At 39.1% G+C, this 16,297-nt stretch overlaps 1 protein-coding gene across 7 annotated transcripts in view; it reads left to right on the top strand.

The window, feature by feature from the left end:
- Positions 1-16,297, top strand: part of DZANK1 (double zinc ribbon and ankyrin repeat domains 1) — a 78,178-nt gene that overhangs the window by 20,815 nt on the left and 41,066 nt on the right. For all 7 annotated transcript variants that reach the window (XM_042931708.1, XM_042931707.1, XM_042931712.1 and 4 more), the window contains exons 8-9: positions 1,743-1,828; positions 15,092-15,209. In XM_042931708.1, coding sequence (XP_042787642.1) covers positions 1,743-1,828; positions 15,092-15,209 — 204 coding nt within the window. The remainder of the gene's footprint in view (positions 1-1,742; positions 1,829-15,091; positions 15,210-16,297) is intronic.

Here is a 16,297-nt window from a genome sequence, read left to right as displayed (position 1 = left end):
CATCAGACAAAACCAAATTAAAGGAGATTCTAAAAATTAAATTCAAACATGTCAAGGTCATGAAAAGTAAGGACAGACTGAGGAACAATTCCAGATTAAAGGAGACAAAAGACACATGACCACTAAATGCAAAGCGTGACACTGGACTAGATCCTAAACCAGGAAAAAAATAAATAAATAGCTGTGAAGGACGTCATTGGCACAAACAATGACATTTGAGTAAAGATCTGGGGGTTAGATCACAGTATTGGGTAGCTGTTAACTTTTCTGGTTTTGATAATCGCATTGCTGCGTGAGAGGACATCATTGTTCTTAGGATGTGCACACTGAAGAATGTAGGGGGAAAGGGGCATCGTAACTGCCGTCCATTCTCACATGGTTCAGAGAGAGATAGAGAAGGGAAGTGCACCGGGCAAAATGTTAATGTGAAAAACTGGTCAAGCTGGGTATGCAGGAGTTATTTGTACTCTCCCTGTACTTCTTCTGTAAGTTTGAAATTATTAAGAAATTATTGAAATTTGGGGTGCCTGGGTGGCTCAGTCGGTTAAACGTCCGACTTCAGCTCAGGTCAAGATCTCGTGGTCCCTGAGTTCGAGCACCACGTCGGGCTCTGGGCTGATGGCTCAGAGCCTGGAGCCTGCTTCCGATTCTGTGTCTCCCTCTCTCTCTGCCCCTCCCCCGTTCATGCTCTGTCTCTGTCTCAAAAATAAATAAAACGTTAAAAAAAATTAAAAAAAAAAAGAAATTATTGAAATTTAAATTAAGTTTCAAAAGAAACTTACAAACATTTAAAACATGGGGAAAATGCTACCCACCTTGTAAGGTCATTGTGAAATGTCAAGGAGATAATGGCCACATGATGCCGTTTTAGTAGTGTCAGACCCTCCTTAAGTGATAGCTTCTCCCCTCCACATTCCTCCTCCAGCCCCTCAGACCTCCAAACCATGTCAAATGGCTGAGCCCCGGGATAGGCTGAGGACTGCCCTGCCACTGTGCCTTTGCAAATGGGTTTCTTCTGCTTGGGATTCCCATTGTCCTTGTGTCCATTTGACGAACCTTTCTTTACACCCCAGGCCCAGCTCAGATGTTAGCACCCTGGGAGGCCCTTCTCCCCTGGAGCAAGTGTGATTATGTCCTCTAGGGTCCCATGGGACTACACACACACACACACACACACACACACACACACACACACACACACTACACTCAACCTACAGTGTTTCAGTATTTTGTGTATATTCCAGTTCAGGTCCTGGAGGGTAGGTATCATGTAATATTTATATTTCCCCCCTTCTGTGTCAAACACAGTACCTGTTACAAAGTGAATGCTCAAATAAGAATATATCAAAATGATTTCAATGTTTTTGGATAACAACAGGTAGTTGCTGCATATGTTCTTTTAGGTGACTACTTTGAGTTTCCTAAGGATCTCAAAGATTTTTGAGAAAAATGAAGGTCAACTTAGGTTTTTAAATTCTAAACTCTGGTCTGTCTGATGGTTAATTCAGATATCTTTTCTTATAAACTCTTGTTTTTAATGAAATATACATACCTAATTGTAATAGCACTTTGATATTTTTAATGTCAGGTACTTGGGGTAATCAGTACTTAATGTTTTTTCTGTCATGGTTTTTAAAAGATGGGTACTGGATATGATAAGACAGCCCATTAGAATGAATTTTTAATGAAATTTTACTATACCATAGCTTTTACCATGATTTTATATGTATCCTTAATTGTAGTTCCCTAGTTTTGCACACATAACTGGCCAGAAGAGTTTGACAAGCACAGAGATCATGAGAATTCAAAGACAGACAGACTTTCTCAAGTAAGTATCACATTTTCTTTACTGTTTCTTAAATCCTACTGAGACATATTGTCAAAAAAATGTAAGGATGAGACATAAGAATAGTGTTTGCTCACCCAACTGTCCTTCATTACATTTTACAAAATGTTTTTTTTTAGAGAAAGAAAGCATGAGTGGGGGAGGAGCACAGGGAAAGGGAGAGAGAGAGAATCCCAAGCAGGCTCCACACTGTCAGTGCGGAGCCCAAAGCAGGACCTGAACCCTCAAACTGTGAGATCATGAGCCAAAGTCAGATGCTTAACTGACTGAGTCACCCAGATGCCCCAAAAGTTTTACAAATTTTAAAAGTGTATTGATATACAATAAAATTGCACTTCTTTAAAAAGTACAGTTGATCGCTATGTATATCACGATGTTACGTACAATAGCCAAGATATGGAAGCAACCTACGTGTCCATCAATAGGCGAATGGATAGGGAAGATGTATTATATTTATGCAATGGAATATTATTCAGCCATAAAAAGGAATGAGATCTTGCCATTTGCAACAGTGTGGATGGAGCTAAAGAATATAATGCTAAGTGAAATAAGTCAGAGAAAGACAAATACTATATGATTTCACTCACATGTAGAATCTAAAAAACAAACCAGTGAATAAACAAAGAAAAGAATCAGACTTATAAATACATAGAACAAACTGATGGTTGCCAGAGGGGAGGGAGTTAGAAGGATGGGCAAAATCGGGGAAAGAGGAGTGGGAGATACAGGCTTCTAGTTATGGAATTAATAATTCGCAGGAATAAAAGCATAGTGAATATAGTCAATGTTAATAGTGTTGCATGGTGACAGATGGTAGCTATCCTTGTGGTGAGCATAGCAAAACATAGAAAGAAGTTGGATCAGTAGGTTGTACAACTGAAACTAATTTAACATTGTGTGGCAACTATACTCAAAAAACATTTTTTTAATTCCTCATTTTGCAAAAAGAAACAGTACAATTGACATATGCATATAACCTTGAAACTACCACCATAATCAAGAAGATGAACAAGTCCATCACCTCTAAAAGTTTCCTGCACTGTACCCTTTGGAAGTCTCTCCCTTATGCTCCTCCCTATCCTAAGGCAACTTATTGATCTGCTTCTTATCACTGTAGCTTAGTTTGTATTTGGTTCTGTCCGTAAGTGGAATAATTCAGTATGTGCTCTTTTTTGCCAGGCTTCTTTCATTTTCCTAATTATTTTGAAATTCACCCATGTTGCTGCATGTTTCAAATGTTTATTTCTTTTGACTGCTGAGTCGTATCCCGTTATGTGATGCATCACAATCAGTTTATTCAGTTGTCTATTGATGGACATTTGTGTTGTTTCCAGATTGGGACTGTTACAGATAAAGCTGCTGGGAAAATTTGTATATAAATCATCATATGCACATAATAGGTTCATTTCCCTTAGGTACATACCTGGAATGAAATGGCCAGGTCATATGATAGGTATATGTCTAACATTTTAAGAAACTGCCAAACTGTTTTCCAAAGAAGGTGCACCATTTTACATTCCCTCCAGTGGTGTGTGAGAATCCCACTTTCTCTACATCCTTACCAATGCTTTAATTTTTATGTTTAGCCATTCTAGTGAGATGGTGTTTGTGGATTTCATGTGCATTTCCCTAGTGACTAATGATTTTGAGCGCCTTTAAAAGTGCTTACTTGCCATCGGTACACCTTCTTTGGGAAAGTGACCGTTCAAACATTTTACCCTTTTCAAAGATTGAGTTCTATATCTCATTATTGAGTTGTACATATTCTCTTTTGTTAATATATGTTTTACAAATATTTTCTCCCAGTTTTGGCTTCTTATTTGCTTAAGAAAGTTTTTTTTTTCTGAAGCACTTGTTTTTATTTTTTATGAAATCCAGTGTATTTATTTTTCTCTTATACTTTATGTTCATTTTGACATATTTAAGAAGTCTTTCTCAAACCCATGACATATTTCACTTACAAGATTTTATTTATGCTTTCTTCTAGAAGTTTTATCGCTATTTAGGTCCATGATCCATGTTTGATTATGGTGTGAGTTTATTCCAGCACCATTTGTTGAAAACAATTGTCCTTTCCTCACTGATTACATTTGAAATATTTAAAACCAATTGATATTTGTGTGGATCTGTTTCTGGACTCTGTATTCTGATTCACTGATGTTTGTTTATATTTACTACCACACTGCTTTGATTACCATAGCTTTATAATAAATCTTGAAGCTAAGTATTATGAATTCTCCAACTGTGTTCTTTTACAAAAATGTTTCGGTTATTCTAGGCACTTTGCACTTTCAAATAAGTTTTAAAATCGGCTTCTCAAGATCTACAAAATGTATGCTAGAGTTTTGATTTGGATTGCATTTAATTTATATATTAATTTAAGAAAAATTGATGTTATTAACAATTTTGAGTCTTTAAAGTCCAGGAAAATGGTGTATCTTACTGTTTTTTTAGGGCTTTCTTAACATCCTTCAACTATGTTTTGTAATTTTCTTTTTTTTTTAACGTTTCTTTTCTTGTCTTTTTTCTTTTTTTATGTATGTGGGGTTTTTTAATGTTTTATTTATTTTTGAGAGAGAGAGAGCACGAGAGCACAAGTGGGGGAGGGGCAGACAGAGAGGGGGACAGAGGATCCAAAGTGGGCTCTGTGCTGACAACGGTGAGCCTGATGTGGGGCTCAAACTCACGACCATGAGATTATGACCTGAGCCTAAGTCGGACGCTCAACGAGCTGAGCCACCCAGGTGCCCCTGTGTTGTGTAGTTTTCATTGCTCAGGTTTTACATATCTTCTGTCAGATTGATTTCTGAGTATTTCATGTTTTTTGATGCTGTTGTAAATGGTATTGCTTTTAAAATGTAAATTTCTGATAACTCATTGCTGGAATATAAAGTTGATTTTTATGTAGTGTTCTTATAAATTCATTTATTCTTTCAGCTTTTTTTGGTAGAGTCCATAGAATTATCTACATAGGTGATCAGGTCACCTGCAAATAAAGGCAATTGTTTTACTTCTTCATTTCCTTTATGGATATACCTTCCTTCCTCCCTCCCTCCTTCCCTTCCTCTTTCTTTCTTTCTTTCTTTCTTTCTTTCTTTCTTTCTTTCTTTCTTTCTTTCTTTCTATATAAATTGATTTATTTAAAAGTTACAAAAGAGCACAGTAAAATAGAGATTATCCTTAGAATTATGAATGCTTTGTTAATATCAGGTAGGATTAGAGGGAAGGAAATGGTATTGGGTGGGGGGTACACCTGACTAGTTCTAGAGCTTTAGATGCCTCAGTTACGCTGCAGTTGATTACATATTCATTCAGCCATTACATACTAGGTTATAGTGGTTGGGTGGCCAGTAATTTATCTACAGGGAACTCCTACACAAATTAGATCCATCTAGACCTCCTCAGTGCTGTCCCCCTCTACTCCTCAGGATCCTAAAGCCACCTGGATGATAACATTCCTTATTCATATATTCTTCACTCCTCTAGGGTGCTGGGCAAGCTGAGAGCAGTCTGCTCTCTGCAGCTGGAACATATACAGATCCCTTTTCTTTCTTTTTCTTGGCTTGTTATTTTGGCCAGAACATCCCAGTAAACTTGAAATAGAAGTGATGAGAGTGGTTATTCTGCCTTATTCCTGAACCTAGGGAGAAAACACTCCATTTCTCAATATTAAATGTGATATCGGCTGTAGATTTTTTTGTTGCCCTTCCAGACTGAGGAAATTTTCTCCTGTTCCTAGCTTGCTGAAAGTTTTGTTTTGTTTTTAAATCAGGACTGGATGTTAGATTTTTGTCTAAAGCATTTTCTCCATCCATTAAAGTGATCATGTGATTTTTCTTTTTGTGTTAGTGTGGTAAATTACAAAGATTGATTTTTAAGGTTTAAATCCACCATGCATTCCTGAGTTAAATCTCACTTCAAGTATTATCTATTTTATATAATGTTTAATTTGATTTGCTAAAATATAAAGAATTTTTTGCATGTATGTGCATGAGGGATATTGGTCTGTAGTTTCCGTGTCTTTCTGTCTGATTTTAGTGTCAGGGTAATGCTGGGTTCATCAAATGAGTTGGGAAGTAGTCTCTCTTTTTTAATTTTCTGAGTTTGTGTAGAATTGGTATTATTTCTTTCCTAGGTGTTTGGTAGGATACACCACTGAAGGCACTGGGGTCCAGAGTTTTCTTTTAAGGAAGATTTTAAACTACACAATTTATTTGACAGATATAAGTCTGTTTAGGTTTATCTATTTCTTTTCAAGTGAACCTTGAGTTTCATTTTCTCCTCTTTTTCTGATTTCTTTAATGTAGGCAATGAAGTCTTTTATTTGAAGCCTTTCTTCTTTCTAATATAGGCCTTTAGGATTCTGCATTTCCCTGAGTACTGCTTTAGCTCCTAATGTTGGTATGTTGTGTTTTCATTTGGTTTCAGTATAAACCTTTCTAACAACTATCCTGGTGGTTTCTTTTTTGACCCATGGGTTATTTGAAAGTATTTTATTACATTTCCAAATATGTGGAGATTTTCCTTATATAGTCTGGTATTTATCTCAAATTTAATTCCTTTTTTGGTCAGAGAGCATATATTGTATGATGGGATTGGTTAATGCTCCATGTTTATTTGATGTGTACTTTGCTAAAGTGAGTATTCTATAAATGTGAATTAGGTTAAATTGGTTGATGTTATTATTTAACTCTTCTCTACCTTCACTGAGTTCTCTGTCTATTGCTTAGTCAATGATTGAGAAATCTATGACTATAATTATGAATTTGTCTACTTATCCATGCTTTCTATCAGATTTTGCTTCATATACTTTGAAGCTTTATTATTATGTGTAAACCTAATACACATAATTTGGATTCTTAGGTTCTCTTAATCATGAAATAAACTTCTTTAACCCTGGTGATACTCTTTGCTCAGAAATCTACTTTGCCTGATGTCAACGTAGCCACTTCCTGCTTTCTTCTGATTAGTATTTGCATGGTATATCTTTTTTTATCCTTTTACTTACAACCTATTTGTTTTTCCTTATTTACAGGTTTTAAAAAATGTTTATTTAGGGGCGCCTGGATGAGAGAGAGAGAGGGAGGGGGAGAGAGAGAGAGGGAGAGAGAGAGAGAGTGAGTGCAAGCAGGGGAGGGGTAGAGTGAGGGGGACAGAGGATCCGAAGCAGGCTCTGTGCTGACAGCTTCCACGCTGACAGCAGTGAGCCCAATGCGAGGACTTGAACTCACGGACTGCGAGCTTATGACCTGAGCCAAAGTCAGATGCTTAACTGATTGAGCCACCCAGGCATCCCTACAAATTTTTTTTTTAAGCAGCATCTAGTTAGGTCTTGCTTTTTAAAAAACCTCATAATATCTGCATTTTAATTGGGATGTTAAGAGTATATTTATTCTGACTATTGATATGTTTGAATTTAAATCAACCATCATGCTATTTGTTTTATGTTTGTCTTATCTGTTCTCTGTTGCTCTTTCCTTTTTTTCTGCCATCTTTTGGATTAATTGGGTATGTTTCATGATTCCATTTTATTTTATACACTTTGTTAGCTTATTAGCTATAACTTTTTTTTTTTTTAGTGGCTGCTTTCAGATTTATAATACAAATTTTTAACACATCACAGTCTATCCTCAAGTGTCATTATGCCACTTCATATATAGCATAAGAACCTTACGATAGTATACTTCCAGGAACTGAGTAACAGTAGCCTTTGTGCTATTGTGGTCCTTTATCTTACTTCTACAAATATGATCCCCACAATACATTATTACTTTTATTTGCTATAATCAATTTTTGAGGCTCTTTATACTTTTATTGTGGTAAAGTATACATAAATAAAATCTACCATTTTAACAATTTTTTTTTTATTTTTTAATATATGAAATTTACTGTCAAATTGGTTTCCATACAACACCCAGTGCTCATCCCAAAAGGTTCCCTCCTCAATACCCATCACCCACCCTGCCCTCCCTCCCACCCCCCATCAACCCTCAGTTTGTTCTCAGTTTTTAACAGTCTCTTATGCTTTGGCTCTCTCCCACTCTAACCTCTTTTTTTTTTTTTTTTTCCCCTTCCCCTCCCCCATGGGTTTCTGTTATGTTTCTCAGGATCCACATAAGAGTGAAACCATATGGTATCTGTCTTTCTCTGTATGGCTTATTTCACTTAGCATCACACTCTCCAGTTCCATCCATGTTGCTACAAAAGGCCATATTTCATTTTTTCTCATTGCCACGTAGTATTCCATTGTGTATATAAACCACAATTTCTTTATCCATTCATCAGTTGATGGACATTTAGGCTCTTTCCATAATTTGGCTATTGTTGAGAGTGCCGCTATAAACATTGGGGTACAGGTGCCCCTATGCATCAGTACTCCTGTATCCCTTGGATAAATTCCTAGCAGTGCTATTGCTGGGTCATAGGGTAGGTCTATTTTTAATTTTCTGAGGAACCTCCACACTGCTTTCCAGAGCGGCTGCACCAATTTGCATTCCCACCAACAGTGCAAGAGGGTTCCTGTTTCTCCACATCCTCTCCAGCATCTATAGTCTCCTGATTTCTTCATTTTGGCCACTCTGACTGGCGTGAGGTGGTATCTGAGTGTGGTTTTGATTTGTATTTCCCTGATAAGGAGCGACGTTGAACATCTTTTCATGTGCCTGTTGGCCATCCGGATGTCTTCTTTAGAGAAGTGTCTATTCATGTTTTCTGCCCATTTCTTCACTGGGTTATTTGTTTTTCGGGTGTGGAGTTTGATGAGCTCTTTATAGATTTTGGATACTAGCCCTTTGTCCGATGTGTCATTTGCAAATATCTTTTCCCATTCCGTTGGTTGCCTTTTAGTTTTGTTGGTTGTTTCCTTTGCTGTGCAGAAGCTTTTTATCTTCATAAGGTCCCAGTAATTCACTTTTGCTTTTAATTCCTTTGCCTTTGGGGATGTGCCGAGTAAGAGATTGCTACGGCTGAGGTCAGAGAGGTCTTTTCCTGCTTTCTCCTCTAAGGTTTTGATGGTTTCCTGTCTCACATTCAGGTCCTTTATCCATTTTGAGTTTATTTTTGTGAATGGTGTGAGAAAGTGGTCTAGTTTCAACCTTCTGCATGTTGCTGTCCAGTTCTCCCAGCACCATTTGTTAAAGAGACTGTCTTTTTTCCATTGGATGTTCTTTCCTGCTTTGTCAAAGATGAGTTGGCCATACGTTTGTGGGTCTAGTTCTGGGGTTTCTATTCTATTCCATTGGTCTATGTGTCTGTTTTTATGCCAATACCATGCTGTCTTGATGATGACAGCTTTGTAGTAGAGGCTAAAGTCTGGGATTGTGATGCCTCCTGCTTTGGTCTTCTTCTTCAAAATTACTTTGGCTATTCGGGGCCTTTTGTGGTTCCATATGAATTTTAGGATTGCTTGTTCTAGTTTCGAGAAGAATGCTGGTGCAATTTTGATTGGGATTGCATTGAATGTGTAGATAGCTTTGGGTAGTATTGACATTTTGACAATATTTATTCTTCCAATCCATGAGCAGGGAATGTCTTTCCATTTCTTTATATCTTCTTCAATTACCTGCATAAGCTTTCTATAGTTTTCAGCATACAGATCTTTTACATCTTTGGTTAGATTTATTCCTAGGTATTTTATGCTTCTTGGTGCAATTGTGAATGGGATCAGTTTCTTCATTTGTCTTTCTGTTGCAACTGATTTCTGCACAGTTGATGTTGTGTATAAGAATGCAACTGATTTCTGCACATTGATTTTGTATCCTGCAACTTTGCTGAATTCATGTATCAGTTCTAGCAGACTTTTGGTGGAGTCTGTCGGATTTTCCATGTATAATATCATGTCATCTGCAAAAAGCGAAAGCTTGACTTCATCTTTGCCAATTTTGATGCCTTTGATTTCCTTTTGTTGTCTGATTGCTGATGCTAGAACTTCCAGCACTATATTAAACAGCAGCGGTGACAGTGGGCATCCCTGTCGTGTTCCTGATCTCAGGGAAAAAGCTCTCAGTTTTTCCCCGTTGAGGATGATGTTAGCTGTGGGCTTTTCATAAATGGCCTTTATGATCTTTAAGTATGTTCCTTCTATCCCGACTTTCTCAAGGGTTTTTATTAAGAAAGGGTGCTGGATTTTGTCAAAGGCCTTTTCTGCATCGATTGACAGGATCATATGGTTCTTCTCTTTTTTTTTGTTAATGTGATGTATCACGTTGATCGATTTGCGAATGTTGAACCAGCCCTGCATCCCAGGAATGAATCCCACTTGATCATGGTGAATAATTCTTTTTATATGCTGTTGAATTCGATTTGCTAGTATCTTATTAAGAATTTTTGCATCCATATTCATCAGGGATATTGGCCTGTAGTTCTCTTTTTTTTACTGGGTCTCTGTCTGGTTTAGGAATCAAAGTAATACTGGCTTCATAGAATGAGTCTGGAAGTTTTCCTTCCCTTTCTATTTCTTGGAATAGCTTGAGAAGGATAGGTATTATCTCTCTTTAAATGTCTGGTAGAACTCCCCTGGGAAGCCATCTGGTCCTGGACTCTTATTTGTTGGGAGATTTTTGATAACCGATTCAATTTCTTCGCTGGTTATGGGTCTGTTCAAGCTTTCTATTTCCTCCTGATTGAGTTTTGGAAGAGTGTGGGTGTTTAGAAATTTGTCCATTTCTTCCAGGTTGTCCAATTTGCTGGCATATAATTTTTCATAGTATTCCCTGATAATTGTTTGTATCTCTGAGGGATTGGTTGTAATCATTCCATTTTCATTCATGATTTTATCTATTTGGGTCATCTCCCTTTTCTTTTTGAGAAGCCTGGCTAGAGGTTTGTCAATTTTGTTTATTTTTTCAAAAAACCAACTCTTGGTTTCGTTGATCTGCTCTACAGTTTTTTTAGATTCTATATTGTTTATTTCTGCTCTGATCTTTATGATTTCTCTTCTTCTGCTGGGTTTAGGCTGCCTTTGCTGTTCTGCTTCTATTTCCTTTAGGTGTGCTGTTAGATTTTGTATTTGGGATTTTTCTTGTTTCTTGAGATAGGCCTGGATTGCAATGTATTTTCCTCTCAGGACTGCCTTCGCTGCATCCCAAAGCATTTGGATTATTGTATTTTCATTTTCGTTTGTTTCCATATATATTTTAATTTCTTCTCTAATTGCCTGGTTGACCCACTCATTCGTTAGTAGGGTGTTCTTTAACCTCCATGCTTTTGGAGGTTTTCCAGACTTTTTCCTGTGGTTGATTTCAAGCTTCATAGCATTGTGGTCTGAAAGTATGCATGGTATAATTTCAATTCTTGTAAACTTATGAAGGGCTGTTTTGTGACCCAGTATATGATCTATCTTGGAGAATGTTCCATGTGCACTCGAGAAGAAAGTATATTCTGTTGCTTTGGGATGCAGAGTTCTAAATATATCTGTCAAGTCCATCTGATCCAATGTATCATTCAGGGCCCTTGTTTCTTTATTGACTGTGTGTCTAGATGATCTATCCATTTCTGTAAGTGGGGTGTTAAAGTCCCCTGCAATGACCACATTCTTATCAATAAGGTTGCTTATGTTTATGAGTAATTGTTTTATATATCTGGGGGCTTGGGTATTTGGCGCATAGACATTTATAATAGTTAGCTCTTCCTGGTGGATAGACCCTGTGATTATTATATAATGCCCTTCTTCATCTCTTGTTACAGCCTTTAATTTAAAGTCTAGTTTGTCTGATATAAGTATGGCTACTCCAGCTTTCTTTTGGCTTCCAGGAGCATGATAGATAGTTCTCCATCCCCTCACTCTCAATCTAAAGGTGTCCTCAGATCTAAAATGAGTCTCTTGTAGACAGCAAATAGATGGGTCTTGTTTTTTTATCCATTCTGATACCCTATGTCTTTTAGTTGGCGCATTTAATCCATTTACATTCAGTGTTATTATAGAAAGATATGGGTTTAGAGTCATTGTGATGTCTGTATGTTTTATGCTTGTAGTGATGTCTCTGGTACTTTGTCTCACAGGATCCCCCTTAGGATCTCTTGTAGGGCTGGTTTCGTGGTGACAAATTCCTTCAGTTTTTGTTTGTTTGGGAAGACCTTTATCTCTCCTTCTATTCTAAATGACAGACTTGCTGGATAAAGGATTCTCGGCTGCATATTTTTTCTGTTTAGCACACTGTAGATATCGTGCCAAGCCTTTCTGGCCTGCCAAGTTTCAAAGGAGAGATCAGTCACGAGTCTTATAGGTCTCCCTTTATATGTGAGGGCACGTTTATCCCTTGCTGCTTTCAGAATTTTCTCTTTATCCTTGTATTTTGCCAGTTTCACTATGATATGTCGTGCAGAAGATCGATTCAAGTTACGTCTGAAGGGAGTTCTCTGTGCCTCTTGGATTTCAATGCCTTTTTCCTTCCCCAGTTCAGGGAAGTTCTCAGCTATAATTTGTTCAAGTACCCCTTCAGCACCTTTCCCTCTCTCTTCCTCCTCTGGGATACCAATTATGCGTATATTATTTTTTTTTAGTGTATCACTTAGTTCTCTAATTTTCCCCTCATACTCCTGGATTTTTTTATCTCTCTTTCTTTCAGCTTCCTCTTTCTCCATAACTTTATCTTCTAGTTCACCTATTCTCTCCTCTGCCTCTTCAAGCCGAGCTATCGTGGTTTCCATTTTGTTTTGCATTTCGTTTAAAGCGTTTTTCAGCTCCTCGTGACTGTTCCTTAGTCCCTCGATCTTTGTGGCAAGAGATTCTCTGCTGTCCTGTATACTGTTTTCAAGCCCAGCGATTAATTTTATGACTATTATTCTAAATTCACTTTCTGTTATATTATTTAAATCCTTTTTGATCAGTTCATTAGCTGTTGTTATTTCCTGGAGATTCTTCTGAGGGGAATTCTTCCGTTTGGTCATTTTGGAGAGTCCCTGGCGTGGTGAGGACCTGCAGGGCACTTCCCCTGTGCTGTGGTGTATAACTGGAGTTAGTGGGCGGGGCCGCAGTCCTACCCGATGTCTGCCCCCAGCCCACCGCTGGGGCCACAGTCAGACTGGTGTGTGCCTTCTCTTCCCCTCTCCTAGGGGCGGGATTCACTGTGGGGTGGCGTGTCCCGTCTGGGCTACTTGCACACTGCCAGGCTTGTGTTGCTGGGGATCTGGCGTATTAGCTGGGGTGGGTAGGCAAGGTGCACGGGGGCTGGAGGGGCAGGCTTAGCTCGCTTCTCCTTAGGTGATCCACTTCAGGAGGAGCCCTGTGGCAGCGGGAGGGAGGCAGATCCGCTGCCGGAGGTTTGGCTCCGCAGAAACACAGAGTTGGGTGTTTGCGCGGAGCGAGCAAGTTCCCTGGCAGGAACTGGTTCCCTTTGGGATTTTGGCTGGGGGATGGGCGGGGGAGATGGCGCTGGCGCCTTTGTTCCCCGCCAAGCTGAGCTCTGCCGTCCGGGGGCTCAGCAGCTCTCCCTCCCTTTGTCCTCCAGCCTTCCCGCTTTCCGAGCAGAGCTGTTAACTTATGACCTCCCAGACGCTAAGTCGCGCTTGCTGTCGGAACACAGTCTGTCCGGCCCCCTCCGCTTTTGCCAGCCAGACTCGGGGGCTCTGCTTGGCCGGCGAGCCGCCCCTCCGCCCCGGCTCCTTCCCGCCAGTCCGTGGAGCGCGCACCGCCTCGCCGCCCTTCCTACCCTCTTCCGTGGGCCTCTAGTCTGCGCTTGACTCCGGAGACTCCCTTCTGCTAATCCTCTGGCGGTTTTCTGGGTTCTTTAGGCAGGTGTAGGTGGAATCTAAGTGATCGGCAGGACGCGCTGTGAGCCCCGCGTCCTCCTACGCCGCCATCTTCCGGAACCTCTTAACAATTTTTTAAATGTTTATTTTGAGAGAGAGAAAGAGCGCATGCATGTGCGCTTGCGCACGTGAGCGGGGGAAGGGCAGAGAGAAGGAGAGAGAGAATCCCAGGCAGGCTCCACGCTGTCAGCACAGAGCCTGATGTGGGTCTCGATTTCATGAACTGTGAGATCATGATCTGAGCCAAAATCAAGAGTCGGTCACTTAACTGACTGAGCCACCCAGGAGCACTCTCATTTTAACAAATTTTAAGTGTACAATTCAGTGGCGTTAAGTACATTCACAATGTTGTGTAACCATCACCACTATCCATTTCCAGAACTTTTTCGTCACTCTAAATAGAACTCAGTTCCATTAAGCAGTAACTCCTTTACCCAATCCCTCCAGGCCCTGGCCAGCTCTGTTCTCCTTTCTGTGTCTATGAATTTGCCTATTCTAGTTACCTTAGGTAAATGAAATCAGACAATATTTGTTTTTTTTGTGTCTGACTTATTTTACTTAGTATAGTATTTTCAAAGTCTATCATGTTGTAGTATGTATCAGAATTTCATTCCATATTAAAGATGAAAAACAGTCCATTATGTATACACCAGAATTTGTTCATCCACTCATCTGTTGATGGGCATTTGAGCTGTTACCACCTTTTGACTATTATGAATAACGCTGCTTTGGACATTGGGGTACAAGTATCTGAGTCCCTGATTTCAATTCTTCTAGGACTAGAATTTTGATTTTATGGTAATTCTTTGTCCAATGTTTTGAGGAACTGCCACACTGCTTCCCACAGCAGTTACATCAGTTCACTTTCTACCGGAAATGCACGAGGGTTCCAATTTCTAACCATCCTCACCAATACTTGTATTTTCTATTTTTCTAATGGTTATCCTCATAGATATAAAGTGGTATTTCATGGTGGTTTTGATTTGCATTTTCCTTATGACAAGTGATGTTGAGCATTTTTATGACAACAGTGTTTCTTGGCCGTTTGTATATCTTCGTTGGGCAAGAAGTGGCCCTCCAGCGTGCCTGGTGAGAAGACATGGCACTTAGACTGGACTCAGAAGTCATGTAGCAAGTCAGAAAAGTATAATTAATGTAGACATTACTGGAATTGCTGGGGCTCACACATGCCAGATCCTGTGTGATAGGACGAGTCTGAAGTGAGACCAAGGCTGCTGCTGAACTTCTGCCACTGTCAGGAAGTGAGGTAGCCAGGCCAGGTGAGGGGCACCAGTGGGTCCAGGTGGAAGGCCACTTTGTAATAAAATGACTGGAGAAGCATCTCCTGTCTTCAACTTGGTCCATAGCCTTTGACAGTGGTCTACTCTTTGTTTTGCTTTTTATTTTCTAAAATGTTTGAACACTGTGAGATTTTCACCTGACTTCTAAATGTGAACCCCTCAGAACGTGGCCAATGAGGAACCTATTTTGTTGTAGGTGTGCCCACTGCCTGGCCCCCCGCCCATCTGACCCCTTTGCTCGCTTCTGTCAAGAATGCGGCTCTCCTGTCCCGCCCATATTTGGCTGTCGTCTCCCACCCCCAGAAGGAGCTCAGGTGAGCAGCAGAATCTTTAAAAATGCCTTTCGTTGGTTTATCTGATCTTTAATAGCAGCAGTAGCATTGTACCTGGGACACGTGATCCACAAACATAAATATTTGTTGAAAAAATTACTGGCAGGTTCATGCCTTACTATCCAGTCTCCTACTTCAGGATGGAAAACCCCAAAACCTTAAAAGTTGCCTTAGTTTCCATTCAAGAATGAAAAACCTTATTTGCAATGCCAGTGCAGGTGGCCTTACAGAAGCACAGGCTCAGAGGGAGACTGAAGCCTTATTGTTTCAATGATAAATAAGAATGGATAAATATGTATTTCCCACTCATGTGATATTTCAGTTCATGACCTGGGTACATTAAGGAAATATATTCTGGAAATAAATGGAGAGAGGTATTTGTTACAAGTCTGTATATCTATAAGATATATCGTTTTGTCCAAAGATGCTGTTTGTATAAGCTATAGATTGATCAGTTAAAAAGTTTTGGCTGTTAAGTGTAGATAATAATTGGTATTAACCTACTAATAAGTTTATAGTTAGTTAGAAAACATACTCAGTTTACTAACAATCAAAACCTTCATTGAAATGTATTATCTGTTATTCACTTGATACTTTAGGGTTTTTTGGAGTAGGGTTTACAAAATGAAATAAAAGGACCTGTGATGTGGACTGAAAAATAACCATTTTTAAAAAGATAGTCACAAGAAAAAGCCACTAATTCAGTGGGGTCAAGCTGAGTTCTAGAATTAAGTTCTATCTTCAAGCAAAGGGTCAGAATCTAAACAGGTATCTTTTTATAATTTATTCTAATTCATTGCTCAAGACTATTGTAGAAGCTAATTTAATTTACTATAACATATTTGGAACTTCATAAAGAAGATAAAACAGCAAATAAAATATGAACAGCTTCTGTCAGTTTTAATTTTCCTTGCTTATATTCATTCGTCGGTGCAGCGTCCGTTCTTTTTCACTTGCCTGAAAACAGATTTTCAGAGCAGGGAGGATAAATATTTTAAATGATGAGCTGAACTTTGAAACATCTATATTGTCCCCCAAAATAATATTTGTTAATATGCTGTAATATATAA

The sequence above is a fragment of the Panthera leo genome, chromosome A3, assembly GCF_018350215.1.
Source record: "Panthera leo isolate Ple1 chromosome A3, P.leo_Ple1_pat1.1, whole genome shotgun sequence".
Classification (NCBI taxonomy): domain Eukaryota; kingdom Metazoa; phylum Chordata; class Mammalia; order Carnivora; family Felidae; genus Panthera; species Panthera leo.
This window is presented reverse-complemented; position numbering and strand designations above follow the sequence as displayed.